General features: G+C 41.6%; 1 protein-coding gene across 5 annotated transcripts in view; it reads right to left on the minus strand.

The window, feature by feature from the left end:
• LOC148430010 (transmembrane protein 132D) overlaps positions 1–15,116 on the minus strand; it is a 32,867-nt gene that overhangs the window by 13,349 nt on the left and 4,402 nt on the right. For all 5 annotated transcript variants that reach the window (XM_088408663.1, XM_088408656.1, XM_088408670.1 and 2 more), the window contains exons 2-3: positions 11,330–12,209; positions 3,590–3,727 (exon numbers count right to left, since the gene is read on the minus strand). In XM_088408663.1, coding sequence (XP_088264789.1) covers positions 3,590–3,727; positions 11,330–12,087 — 896 coding nt within the window. In that variant the 5' untranslated portion in view covers positions 12,088–12,209. The remainder of the gene's footprint in view (positions 1–3,589; positions 3,728–11,329; positions 12,210–15,116) is intronic.

The raw sequence follows: 15,116 nt of genomic DNA on the forward strand, positions 1-15,116 counted from the left end.
AGTACATAAATAACAAGCGGTCTGAGGACAGTAGCTAAGCATAATGCTTTTGTGACCTTTGTATAATGGCTTCTAAGGGATGTCAGCCTAAATGGTGACGGGGCTATGGATTCAATTTTCTCATGTGGCAAAGTTTCTTTTGTGTGATTCATTTCTGGACAAACAATGAACAAGAAAAAATGTAATTACAATGAGTGATGAAAACGCTGCCATGTATATACTGAAGTCTCATACAAATGTGGTCAAGGGTTGTTTGGGGGGGTTGAAAAGAGGTACAATTGGGGATGGGGGGCCCTTGAAAGTAATGCTTTTTCTCCTTTTATATTCCAATTCCAAATTAATCTTGTAATAAAAATGATACCAATTGCATTGTTTATTTCAATAAATGACCTCAATGATTTGGCCATTGGCCTATTTCAGAGCAACAATATAGAAAACAGCAGTGATCATGTGTTAATCCCCCGTTAGTTCCAAACTCAACAACAACTGCAAAGCTCTGTATCCTATTTCTTGTCACTCTCTGATCCATTGTGTCTGCTCCTCGTAAAGTAAAAACAGGGTCCTAATATAATTGAATAATCTCAACATATTGCAGCAAGACCTGGTATTAAAAGATAATGTAATTCTGATGAAGTATCAAAACAAGTACAGCTATTGACTTGACATAAGCATGCATCTATCCCCTTAAGTATGCATTAACACAGATGAGTATAAGATGGGATGAGGCCGCTCTGTTCGCATTCTTTCAAGCTTGTGGCACAAAGCAGCCACAGCATCTCGTTTATGGTCTGTGAGTAGGTGTCCTTCACAATCAGCTCAAACTACTGAGATGCGGGATAAATAAGCTTTAAATGCAAGCATACAGCAAATGCACTTAGAGATAGAAAATCAAGGGAATTCCATCTGCGGTGTGTGTTACTGTGGATGAACTCTGCAGGGGATCTGCTGGTTTAATGGCAGGATTAGTCACCGTGAAACACAGTACATGTTACCGCATAAGGAAATTGTGGTAAACAGTGATTTTATTCATGGCGAACGAGGAAAACAACATAATAAGGTCGGACCGGCAGATAACATCTGTAAAACCATGATAGAGCCATCCTTCGAAAGAATGACCAGAAAAATTAAAACTTTGGCAAGCATGCATAAAAAAGATTGACTTCGATAACCGTGCCTTTTCGTATTTCTTTCAAGGTAAAAAAAAAAAATTGCAATATTTCATTTTTTCGACTTCCCTTTGCAACTTGCCTTTTCCACGAGTGCCAACCCATCATGCGCAGCTTAGACCTTCACTTTTGCAAGTATTTCTCAAAGGCAGAATTAATCTTGCAGTTTCAGTCGAACCTCAACAGATCTCCTTTGGGGGAATATTGCTAAGCTTGAATGGGTTTGCATGAATAAAAAATGTGAATACGCTGCATACAGGGCAAAAACAATAAGATCAACATGGCTCACGTTCAAAATCATAAATTGGCCCCTTGTAGGCTCACCAATTACCCAATAGCTAGATGGCTAGCACATTAAGGCCTTGTTCAAGCTGCCAGCTAAAATCCGGGTTTTAGCCCATTTATATTGAATCTGGATGGCTTGTCTCTTATGGTCTGGACAGTCACAAATGACATGAAATGCAGATTGACATATATGACACATATCTTCGAAAACAAAATACCGATGGGTTTTGGAGTTGAAGCGGCAAATACAAACAACAGTCATAGTAATGGTCTTTGAGTTACAGATTTTGTTTTTTATCGCATGCTTGGCAACCCGGACTCCTTTTACTAGGTTTACAATATCACCTGAAATCAATGCTGAACCAGCCCTTTGAGTCTGATCACACCAAGCGCTTATATAAGGCAGAGCAAACAAATTGAAATGACAATGGAAAAAAAAAAGTGGCGTTGCTCCTGAAGAATACGTCACTGCAAATAAACAGATTTGATTGCACAGTTTGAACCAGGACTGAGCTATGATTACTGACCCACTTCCTCTTCCGTGCTCAGTCATGTACTGGATTTATTAGAAAAAACTTCAAATCACATGGCTCCTTCGATGTAGCTTGTATATGATCCACTCACATGACACAGAGGAGGATCAGTATAACATCTGGATGCTGGAGTTAATTTCACATTCAGGTCCCTACTTTTGTGATCAGGCGTACGTCTGGCGATTGGCGAGGTCGGGTGGGGCCAGACAGAGATTTGGCAATTTGGTAGACAGGCACAGCTTGACGCAGAGAGATGGAGGCAGTGTGGCCCTTCATGCAATTAGAGCGGCCACTCCCAATCCCTTTAAATGTGTTCCACCTGATTTGTACGGAAAGTCCATATTTGGAGGAGAATGGGAATGCATCTAAATTCACCAAAAAAAAAAAAAAAAAGAGTCTGCCAGTTGACTTCGTCGGGACAACAATGTCAAATTGGCCGAGGAGGACGTCACAGCTGTTGTGAATGAGTCCTGTGAGAACTGCATGCCCAGTGTGCTCGTCAAAAATATTTTGTAAATGACAATGATTACAATTTGATCAAATATAATCACATGCACATATTTATGAATGAACGCACCACACGCGTCCTAGAGCCAAATCTGTATGCCTCCATTAAATCCACCCAGTATTAAACATTGTCCCTTTAATGTGTGACATATTTCCCAAATGGATCTCTTCGGAATTGACTCGTATCATGAAAGATGCATGATTTAGGGCCACCCTTGGGTCCTAACCAAATTATGCCCCTTTGCTGATAGTGGACACATCCACAATACACGAGGGAGGGTAGATCCCCACACCTTGAAAATGCTTACAAAAGGCACATGAGAAATTGACAGACCATTCAAAAGCCTCACTCCCTAGTGCAAAAGTATCCCCTGAAATAGAAAACCAAACATTTTGTATTTGTGTAACAGTGAGTAGAGCTTAGAGAAGACTATTTATTGTTGCGACTTGACAAGTGCGCCCGGTGCTCAAAGCAAGGTGCATAAAGCACGCATGTTCGGATGAGTCTGGCGTGAAAGAACCTTATCAAACACCTTTGGGATAAACTGCAGCAGAGATTGTGAGGCAGGCGCACACCAACACAACGCCCGGCCTCATCTCACCTTACAAATGTTTTGGATGCGTGAAAAAAAAAAAAAAGTACCATTCCTCACCAGCAGAATTATCGCCACAAAGTGTCCCGATGCGGTTAATACGAATTACTTTTATTTTCCATTCCTTGAATATTTTTTTGGGCGACCTTTTATAATGTGCTGACTGTTGAGCGCGGTTGAGTGTTATTCGTTTTCACATTGCATCTCCGATAGCCAGTGTGCACTTCTACAGTATAAGGGATAGCTCCCCGGGACACAATGATTTTGTGCTTTGCTCCTGTCAGGTGGGACGGGTGGTTTGACTTTCAGTCCACAGCTGCCAACAAACAAGCAGCGATACGAGCCGCAAGAGCTACATTAGAAGAACTGCCTTTAACTCCTGACGCAGCTCTTCACAGATTCCCTTTGGACTCTTCAAGTGTTTGTTTATTTAGGCAACAGAAATTTCAAGTGATGAAGCAGCTCATAGATATTCAAGTGGAAAGGGAAAACTTGTCATACTTGCCTTTTTCCGGATATGGGAGCCTTCCTCTGACAAAAAACGGAGATGGCTCCATCTGCACCTGTATCCAGCGTGATGTCCCACAGTAAAGAGTTACTCGGTGTCGCTGTTCGAAAGGTCACGCCGTTCTTTATCGTCGCTCTGTAAAAATAAATAAAGAAATAAAAATGGAAAGGTCAAGAATGTAGTAAATAAACACTTCCTGTTGAGGGCCAACGAAGTGTAGGGAAATAACTGAGCGTTTAGACTTTGTTTATATATCGAAATGATGTAAAAAGCGCCCTCGGCAAAATGTAACACTATTTGACATGTGGCGTGGAAGTGGCAAAGATCACTTGTCTCCCTACTCATCCATGAGTGGTAAGCCCAGGGGTTGTGTGCGTTCATTCATTGCAACAACACAAACCATCCAAGCCTACAACACAATCAGGACTCTAATGCCCAAAAGACACCGTGAGGCTGACACCAAAAGTCTGTTTGAACAACCTCCTTGTGTAAATCTTTGCTCCCGTTTGCATGCAAAACGACGCCGTATATCCCTGAATCTTTCAGATAATTACCTGGCGCTGATCGCATTATGACTCTCTAAGAGTGTGTAATATGTGACAGAAGCAACAGCAATTGTGATTCAAGTGCAGCTCTAACAAGTCCAGTAAAAAGTAGACAACCGCTGCTTGACAACACATTATCTCTCAATATCAAATATTTAACGTAACCTGAAGATGTTTTTGTGCTACGTTTCTGTGCACATTTGCGTGTTTGTGTGTGTGTGACACCATCTGCATGTTCTGCTGTACCGCTCTCCAAAGGAGGCCTCAAATGGCAAGTAATCTTGGCATGCAGGCTTCTGCTGTATCATCACACTGTGAAATGATGCTGTGTGCTTCCACTTGAGGAGAGCCACTGCAAAGGCGCCCCATTTCTTGGAAAAAAAACAAAACAAAAAACTGCTGGCTACCTTTTGCGTTATCTTCCAAAAAATCTAGCTCCCTGAAAAAGACAACCAATTGTGTATTTAATATTTAATAGTTAATTACATTGTGAGAAAGGAAGTTAACCTAAAAAAAATGTTATTGTATTCACCTTTTGTCAATAACTTTATAGTAGGGAAGTTTGAATATTTGCAAATGTCTTTGTATTTTCTATGTATTTTTGTAAATAACAAGACATAAACACAAAATAATACACAAGTTGCAGGCTAAATTCGATAAATATATACAGGTATATCGATTTTTTTTTAAACATTTGCATATATACGTCAATACCTCTTTGCATTATTGAAAAATAAAAAGCTTCAATTTTTACAAAAAGAGGGTTGTTCCACATTGGCAGTTCTATCTATTCTTCCATAATTAAGTATCCCTTTTGGATTTCTGTTGTCACTTTGTACTTCATAAAAATACAGGGTTATTTCATTCGTTTATGAAAGAAAAGAGAAAAAAAATACGAATTTTAAAATATTGACTTGCCATTTGACAACCCAAAAAATTCTCGTTTATTCTTGTATTTACTGTGCTCAGCTAACATTTTTTTTTGTGTTTGCTTTCAACAAACATATTTTCATGCCATTTTCATAGGAAGTTAGGCTCAATGTGAAAAGAAGAAAACCAAGGTGGCATTCAAGCCGGGCATGGCCATGTATGAAGCCGAAAGGAGCGGGATTTAACTAATAAAAAGCGACGACGAAAACAACAAGAGGACTTATCCGCCCTTTTCCCTCTCCCTTGGAAGAATAAAATCCCCTGTGATTTGCAGAGATTTTTTTTTTTCTTTTTATGAGCGGTGGGTAGTAAGAAGCAGTGTCCATGGCGTTGGTTAGTGGGCCCCGAGGAGGCGGCAGGCAGAGGGAGGCACCAGGGCAGGCAAGATGGATGGCCATGGAGACAGAAGCTGACAGTGTGCGAGGAAAAACAGCTCTCAGGTGCTGCACCTGCCATCCATCTCACTTCTGACCAGGCAAGGCATGAGTGGCACCTTGTTTCACCTTATATCTTCTCAAATACAAAATTCTGAAGTAGGCCTCCGGATGCACATGCTTGTATACTTTAATTTAAAATACCCAGAATGTTTTACATTCACACACAGTCCCTCGTATGCATTATATAACACATGTTATGTTGTTTTACATAAACGGCATTATGAATCGCTAACAATAAATTGTTACAGTTTGGTGAGCAGATTAAAAAAAAAGAGTCAATAAAAAGCTAAGCACAACTGAATACAACATAGATTTCTATCATTGTACCGATGCTCTAAGAGCATCTCATCACTGAAGCTAATTTCAAGATGCTACACTGGTTTTGTAATTATTCTCACGTCTACATCAATTATTTGTGGCCCCCATCTCTAGTTTTGTGAATGCTTCACTGCAGGGCCAGTCAAGTACACAGTAAAGAACAGATGCAATCATTTATGCAGGCAAATGTCCAGTGTGTGGCCAGCTATCTGCATCGTGCTTATCGTACTTATGGAGCCGTTTAAGGGGTTGCGAACAAGTTTACGCCAACATTATCCCTGCCAGATGGCAGGCACCACAGCACTAAAAATGGCTGTAAAAGCCACATTTGTCACACAGATAAATGATTAGGCTGCCTGTTCAAACAGATCACTTGCACAATGTCAGGCCACTTGATGACCATATGACAATGAGGTTTTACTTTTAGTCAAGACCATGACAAATTGTTAAGCAAAGAAGGGGCAAAAGTACAAAGGAAAAATGTTGTTGACGTCATGTCATGTTAACAAAGGTGAACACTGTTTTGGTGCATTTAACAAGCAACTCATTGGATCTATTTTAAATTCTAAGAACAATGACTGTATACTGTACTTTAAATTATTATTAATTTGTACTTTGACTGTATTTATTGCAATGTCTGACGGTGAAGCATACACACGGATAAAACCATTAGTACCCCTCTGTTAGTGAAAGAGAAGTAATAATATAATAGTAATTATGAATACATGTCAACTTAAAATGGACAACTAAACTTCAGACATTACTTTTGAAGTGTAGTTCAACAAATGATTTAAAAAAAAAAAAGTTATGAAAAGGGCCAGGAATAAAGCGTTATCCCTAAAACATTTTTTAAAGTCAGATGTCTACAGTTTTTGCCTTAGGTCGTTAACCGTATATCGTAGTCTCGATTGGAGTTAACACAGTTAACATAACTCTTTTCACTAACGCATGTAAACTGATATCCGTTGAATGTTTTAAACACTCAAATTTTGACATAACCCAACCTTAACCCAAATACATGCACCAAACGTAGCCAGTAGATCACACCATCCGTCATTGTTTGACCATAAGTTAACCAAGTAGAACGACGTTGAAAATAAATGATGAAAAAAAAAATGCCATCAGAGACAACCAAGGTTTTCTAGAGAAAAAATTGCTGCCTTGTTTCAGAAAGCTTGGTCTCAGTCAAACGTCATGCGTCCGTAACAGGCGAATGATCCAAAACTAAACACGGCCCAGAATGGTTACACCCAAGTTTTCGCCTCAGGGCAGTGCTTCTCAATTATACTTTTCCAATCCCCCCTTAGGAAAGAGAAAACATTTCGCGCCCCCCTCCACTTAATATGCGACTATAAATGAGATTATTATCAGTAAGAATGTTATAAAAACACCTAAAACTGTGTCCTTTTTGACATTAACAAAAGAAAAAAGCAATAACAATCAGCTTCAAGGTCTGGTAATTTTTTTGTGTTTGTATGGGTTACAGCTTAGTCAAAAACAGAAAAAAAGAACCAAGTGCATCAAAGTCCCTGAAACTAAAAAAAAATAAAAAAAATCATAATTTATTGAAAATACACTTCACAAGACAAAAACAAAATCTTTTCCACCTCGCGCCACCCCAGGAGGCCCACCACACTATTTGAGAAGTGCTGCATTAGGGACACAACACTGGAATAGTCTGAAGTGCCCTTTTATAACCCTTGAGCTAAATCTCTTAAAAAATATGTGGAAGAAGCCTAAAATATCCGGCACCCTTTAAACCTTGGATAAACTGAAAGTTTTCTCATGAAGCATGGGCCAAATACCTGCTAAAAGGTGCAGAAATGTCACTCAAAGTTACAAAAATCATTTGAAATGCCTTAATAGGTTGTTTAACAAAATATGAATTTAAGCACACAATCTTTCTCTGGTTTATCATATTGTTAATGTAGAGTTCATATTAGATCTTAATGGAAAGCATTCTTAAAGTGACAAGTGAGTATCTTTTTTGTGAACAAAGACAAATGAAATCAATACATGCTGACTTCAACTGAATGAAGTGAGGGAACCGATAATTTGCAAGTGCAGGTGTGGTTCTATAAATATTCAAAGTCTTCTCACCTCTAAAGTATGCGCTCACACTGAGATGGCGCTAACTCAGAAATGATTTGTCTTTGAGGATGTATTAACTGTTTCTCTCACTAACTAGAAAGATTCTGAAAACCGCCCAAAAGCCAACATGAACAGGCTTTTGATATGATCTCATTAATAATGTCTCATGATCTTGTTAAAGACATCTTTTTACCAGTTTGCCGTAGCACCTGAGCATTCTTTATAATATGAAGCCTCACATGATCAACGGGAACATTCAAAACAAATAAGTAGCAAGGATGCCTATTATTGACTGAAAGATAAAATTACTTGTACAGTTGTGTGTGAATTTGAAGACACCGCTTTAAAACAGGATATACAGTATATATAAGTAAATATACAGTATATGCCTATTTATAGTGTCTAAAGTATAAAAGAAAAAAAGACAATTACAACATTACAACATTAATGGAGTTTTGTAAAATGAATTCCAAACTGAACCATCCATCCATTATCTTCTACCTATCTTGGGTCGGGTCCCGGGGGCAGCGGCCTCAGCAGGAATGCCCAGACTTCCCTCACCCCGGGCACTTCGTCCAGCTCCTCCGGGAAGATCCCTAGGCGTTCAGGCCAGCCGAGAGACATAGTCCCTCCACTGTGTCCTGGGTCGTCCACGGGGCCTCCTCTCCGGGGGACATGCCTGGAACACCTCACCAGGGAGGCGTCCGGGAAGCATCTTAACCAGATGCCCGAACCACCTCAACTGGTTCCTCTCAACGCAGAGGTACAGCGGCTCGACATTGAGTCCCTTGCAGATGACCGAGCTTCTTACCCTATCTCTAAGGGAAAGCCTGGACACCCTGTGGAGGAAACTCATCTCAGGTGACTTGTATCTGGGTCCAGAATATGCGGCCGCAAATTTGATGACATGACCACAAAGTCGATCATTAAACACCGGCCAAGTGCACATATGGACACCCTTACGTTTGAACATGGTGTTTGTTATGGACAATCTGTGAAGAGCACAGAAGTCACATAACAAAGCACCACTCAGTTCCATATTGAGGAGTCCATTCCTCCCAATTGTGCCCCTCCAGGTCTCACTGTCATTGCCCACGTGAGCAAAGTCCCACAGTAGAACGAGGAAGTCCCTAGAGGGTGTACTCTCCAGCACACCATCAAAGGGCTCCAAAAAGGGTGGGTAACTCTGAACTGCTGTTTGGTACAGAGGCACAAACAACAGTCAGGACCCGTCCCCCCTACCCTCTCGTCCGCTGGGGTAAACCCCAATGTACAGGCGCTGAGCTGGGGGGCAACAAGAATGCCCACACCTACTCTGCAACTCTCACCGCGGGCAACTCCAGTGTGGAAGAAAGTCCAACCCCTCTCAAGAGGACTGGTACCAGAGCCCAAGCTGTGTGCGGAGGCGAGTCTGACTATATCTAGTCGAAACCTCTCTGCCTCGCACACCAGCTCAGGCTCCTTCCCCGCCAGAGAGGCGACATTCAATGTTGCAAGAGCGAGCTTCTGTAGCTGGGGATTGGTGCGCCAAAGTCCCCTCCTTTGGCCACCGCCCAGCTCACATCACATCCAACCCTAATGGCCCCTCTCACAGGCGGTGAGGCCATGTGAAGGGGGACCCACGTTTTCCTTTTGGGCTTAGCCCGTCCGGGCCCCATGGGTGCAGGCCCGGCCCCCAGGCGCTCGCCAGTGAGTTCCACCTCCAGGCCTGGCTCCAGAGGTGAGCCCCGGTGACCCGCGTCCGGGCAAGGGAAACTTGTGTCCAACTGTTTTACTCATCATGAGGGCAATGTGAACTATGCTTAGTCTGGTCTCCCACCTAGGACCCGGTTGCCATAGGTGATCCCACCAGGGTCTTAAAGCCCCAGACAATTTAGCTCCCAAGATTATTGAGACATGCACACCCGTCCATCGTGGTAAAATGACAGCTCATGGAGGGGTACAAACTGAACCAAATTACAAAAATGGTAAACTTATTTGGGCCTGTGCAAAATGTAGGGCACTACATCTTTTGTCCCTTCAGTATATAATGAGACCTTCTCTGGCTGATACCACAGCTTCAAAACACTTTGTATAGTCGTTACAAGTCAGGGATTATATTTTTAGGGATTTCCCATCGTTCTTCAATTCCTTGGTCATCCAGATGTCCTTTTAATCTCCTCTCACCTGCCCCCTCTTAACCATTCCTGAGACTGTGGAAACTGCACATTGAAAAACTTTTCAATCTTTTTTTTTTAGTCCTTCTCCAGCATTGTGAGCATCAATAACTTTCTCTTTTTTCCCCTGGTTACCCAGCTTCTTAGAGGTTGCTGAATGCAAGGTTTGTGAGGGGTAGTACTAAGAAACCATGCTCCCCAGGTGCACAGAACATTTTTTTTTTGTAATCCTTCTCAATGTAATAAAACAATTTAGCATGTTAATGGGTGTAAAATAATAGGCTCTGGTGTTTGTACTCAAAATAAAAAAAATGTTATGCAAATCTTATATATATATATATATATATATATATATATATATATATATATATATATATATATATATACGTATATATATATATATATATATATATATATATATATATATATATATATATATATATATATATATATATATTTTTTTTTTTTTTTTTTTCCCATAGTTGTTCAAAGAAATGTAGTCAAATGTAAATTCTACTAAATTCAGATCAATTGAATATTTAATGCAGGTTAATACAACCCTTTATGAAAGAATGGTCAATTGTTGATACACAGTAAACTTCTGTACTGATTGAATGTGAATTCAGGTTTTAGCAACAGTACAGTACAGTAATCGGAAGCATGCCAATATTTGTTTTTTGTTTTAAACTTGGTATAAAACACACACTTCCACAACCACCACGAATATATGTGTTACAGCGGTACTAGTGTGATTCTTCAACCATTAAAGCATTTTCCAATGAGAAATGAGCCTTCCAGCGTATTGCGGTAGGTAATCTCCATAGCCAGGTTAAAGGTCAACAATATTAAACGATTTAACGGTCCCAGCAAATCATTTCAAGTAGCGTCTTAATGAACTGACGTCTCTTGGGGATTTAATATGATTCATGTCAATCCGGAGGAATGTAGGGCATTTGAGCCCTTGAACATCATCAATGCAAACAGGAATTCATGAAAATTGTAGCATTTTATTATCCACCACGCTTCCAGGAAAAAAGCTCAATCATAGTTTCCAAGAAATACGTCATTCAATTTCCTCTAATGTTCCATTGTTTTCAAAGCTCGCTATCGGGCTTACAGATGAGTACTCATAATGATGGGCTCGCTTTTTGGAATACGAGATGAACCTCGGAAGCTTCAAGAATCAACCGGCCTCCAAAGGAGCCATCCAATTAAGCAGGGATCAGGAGATATGAAAAAGTATACAGCATTCAACCTTACCTGAGAGTGAAGTTAGTCAGCTGAGCGGAGCTGGCCATGAGGATGTAGAAGGTGGCGATGTCAGTCTTCTTCAGTGGTTTGGAGGATGTGCGTATCACAATGGAATTGCCGAGTTTGAGTCGAGAGAGTGTGGCCATTCCTTTGGGCACCTGCAGGAGTCGCACACTGCCAATCCTCTGCATGGGAGTGACGGGAACATATTCCGCCTGCTGTTGCTGTGAGCTTCCCCAACGACTCCCTTCCAACGTGTTACACTTCCCGCTGACTTTGGGCTGTGCCTGGTAGTAGAGCTCCACAAGATTCCCAGCTGAAGGATCTTGTGTCTCCCTGCTAGTGCTGTCGGAGCTCTGACCAAACCAGCCAGGCAAAGGTTGTATCTCAGCCATGCACGTTCCCCTCTCCGCTCCCATGGCACAGGAGCACCTCACCTCCTGGGTTTGCCAGAAGGCATAGACTGTCACGCATGGTAGCTCATCCTCAGCTCCTTGCTGCCTGTTCCAGTCCCTTCCCGCCACGTAGAAGAGCACCCGCACTTTGGGCTTGGTGGAGAAGACCCGAGGCGTTAGCACAAAGGCCTGAATCTTCCAGTTGAAGGTGAAGGCGTCCGGGGCGTTAAAGAGCTGCACGGACTGGACCAGGTCCAGAGGCACAAGCTGCTCTGTGGACATGGGGCCGTAGCTGGCGTTTACGGCCGGCTGGCGGCTTGCTCTCAAAAGAACGAAGGGCTGCGTGTTACTCTGCATGCTGAAATTTCTCATAAAGTCCTGCCCTGCTTCTTTTAAGAAGAGGTAGTCAGCATCCCGGACCTCGTAGTTGACTGGTAAGAAGATAGGGAAAGGCACTGGGCTCTTTGTGTCAGTAAGCTCCTTCGTGCTGAGGTCTAAATGTAAAGGAGGGGAGGAAAAAAAAAAACATTGATATTCAGAGCGCATTATATCTTAGCAAAAAGGACATATAAAAAGAATACTGTCAGAGGTTAACGATTGCAAAGGCATATATAGTATAGTGGCAGTCATGTTCACTACTCGACAAAATGTCCCAAGTTAATGTTACAACAAATAAACATTTTCAGCAACAAGAGCCTTTGCTTGTGTTCATGGACCAGTATTTCACAGGATCTCTGCCAGACAATACCGAGGGAGCTAATTATATTCCAGAGATAACGGCACATACTTATACTAATTCTAGTCGAATGTAATTTTTCAAATAAACATGTTTACTTAATGTCTAAATTGTACACATCAAGCGAGCTTGTTTGCTTGTCACTTTCCGTGGTTTCTCTTTCTTCTCTGCTGCCCTATTTTCCTCTCACACAGAGATGATCTGCTTGTTCTTTGTGTGTGCGTGCGTGTGTGTGTTTGTGTGTGCGTGCGTGCGATCGGGGTTTGGGTGGGCCCAGTGGGGAAGGGGGTCGGTTGGTGGGATCAGATAGCTCTGGTTCAAAGATGACAGTTAACCATTACAAATCAGGATTAAAACAGCTTTTCTGATTCAGTTAGTGAGCAGTGAATAGCCAGAAGATCAACAAAGCCAAATTCACATGTGAATAGCAATATTTGAAGACAACTAACCTGATAAAATGCAGTACGCAGGGCTAAACGGGTCATCAAGCATACATACTGTAGCAGGGACTTGGTGAGCCAACAAATTTTGGTGCCATGATTGAATCAAAATTTGCTAAGAATCGTTGTAAGAATAGAACATATGATTTTTACAGCTAATATTTCAGTTTATATTCTATAGGCTGACAAGTGTGCGGGCAGGTCTAAGCCAAAATGACAGGATTTTTCTTTGTCGTATCAGTCCTTAATAATAGTATGAAGCAATGCGAAGTCTCACACACTGTTCAGAACTAATTATATGGGTCTTTGGTGTTAGAATTCATTCATTTTCTGAACAGATCATTCACTCATCATGAAAATGTAACAGGATATCGTTGTGATCATTCTCATTCATCCAGATCATTTCATTCTCAGGTCACTGAAAGTCATTTCTTTTTTTTTTTTTTTTACTAATTTATTAAACGTGCCATAATCAGTCAAGGAAGCAATTGTGTACTGTATTTGTATTTTCATTTTGATTTGATAAACTATGACAGAACATCTTTCTATTAAAGGTAATGAGTCAAATAATTGAAATTCTTGGGGGGCGGCAAACCCCGGCAAAAATGGATGGCTAATATGGCGTCTTCCTACTTCAGGTACTCATTTACCTACTGATGGTGCAGCATCAGGAGCAACTGGTGGTTCAGTGCCTTGCTCAAGAAGACTTTGGCATTGTCACAATACTCGGGAGATTGAACCCACAGCATTTCATTAGGAGACGATAAATGGGCCACGTCACCCTAATATGGGATATGTTTGCCCTGTAGAATGTACTGGACAGTACATGGAAATGTGAAATTATCCAGATTTTCCTTTTATTAAATAAGTAGGGATGAAATGGGCTTTAGAGCCACCCTTTTGAGAGAAAATAAGCCACTCATGTAAATAAATGATCTGATATGTGATCTGCCTTTAGCGCTTAAGTGTACCGGGCATCGCACATGCCGCTCTGCCTGTTGTGATTCAATCGGCGTGTTTTTAATTTATCATTTGGGATAATTTCTGTACTTAGTGAATTAAGGACAAAAACGATGCCGTTTACTCTGCAGATTATCGTAAAATGGATGAAGCTGCACTAAACATGGCAGTGCATTTGAAACACAGTATTAGAGGCCACTCACACCCAAACAAACCACGACTTGCTTGCATTTAGAGCTATCACAACCCCGAATGTTGCGCAAGACGCATCAGTGGGACGTCGGCCTCTGAACAAAAGCGTGAATGAAAGCTCAGAGCTTTTCTGTGTCAAACTCAGTCATCATGCCCCTCCAAGGAAGTTGACATTTAAGCCGTTCGTCCGCCGTAGTCTCCTCTGGTTTTCATCTCGACTCACCCAAAAGGCCCGCGATGGCGTCTGACAGTTCACAGCACACGCCAGTACTGTATGTGTCACCCTGGTGACAGCCCAGAAGCCTTAAGAAGAGCACACAATGCCCCCCGCGCCCCACCCCTGCGTGTGCTTGACCAAGAAGACAAAGAAGAAGGCTGGAGCTGGAAACAAGGATGTCCTGAGTTAGCCCAACAGGACCCACGGTGACAGATGTGCAGTTTAATACCAGAGCTGGCACCATATCTGGCCAGAGGAATATAAACTGGATCACCGTCTCCTGAGCGAGATTGTAGCGCAACAGGGTACTTAACATGCAACCTCATCCCTTTACAGCGTGTACACGTGCCCTTGTCGGGACTTGGCCTACTTGGAAATGCACGAAAATCACAATATTGAATCTCAATATTAACCTTGAGACAATTTCCAAAGTTGCCCCAGAGTTATATTTATCATATTCTACATGGGATTAAAATGCGCTCTCCCTCACGTGGCTAGTTAGTTGAAAATTTGGTCTCTTCTCTTATCACCGTGTGAGTGCTGCTTTTAGCTGACAAACCTGAGAGCAAATATGTAGCCCCAGCTGCTCCAATCTCTCATATGTCAGATTCAGAAAACCAGAAGGTTCCTCTTTTCCTTGGCCTAGTCAGAAAGCATCAGTGTTGCCATGCAGAAGTTACAACAGCATCTGAAAGCCACCTCTCTCGTTTTGCGCAGCATAACATCTCCCCTGGGGTCGGGAATACAAGCTGATACTTGGACCCGCGTGGAACTTGTACTGATCTCAAATGAAAATGTTACACGGATAAAATCAAATGCAGAAACATGTAAATTTCAATTGGCGAAAACTGTGCAG

The sequence above is a fragment of the Hippichthys cyanospilos genome, chromosome 1 (assembly GCF_059441005.1).
Source record: "Hippichthys cyanospilos isolate Australia breed blue-spotted pipefish chromosome 1, RoL_Hcya_1.0, whole genome shotgun sequence".
Lineage (NCBI taxonomy): Eukaryota > Metazoa > Chordata > Actinopteri > Syngnathiformes > Syngnathidae > Hippichthys > Hippichthys cyanospilos.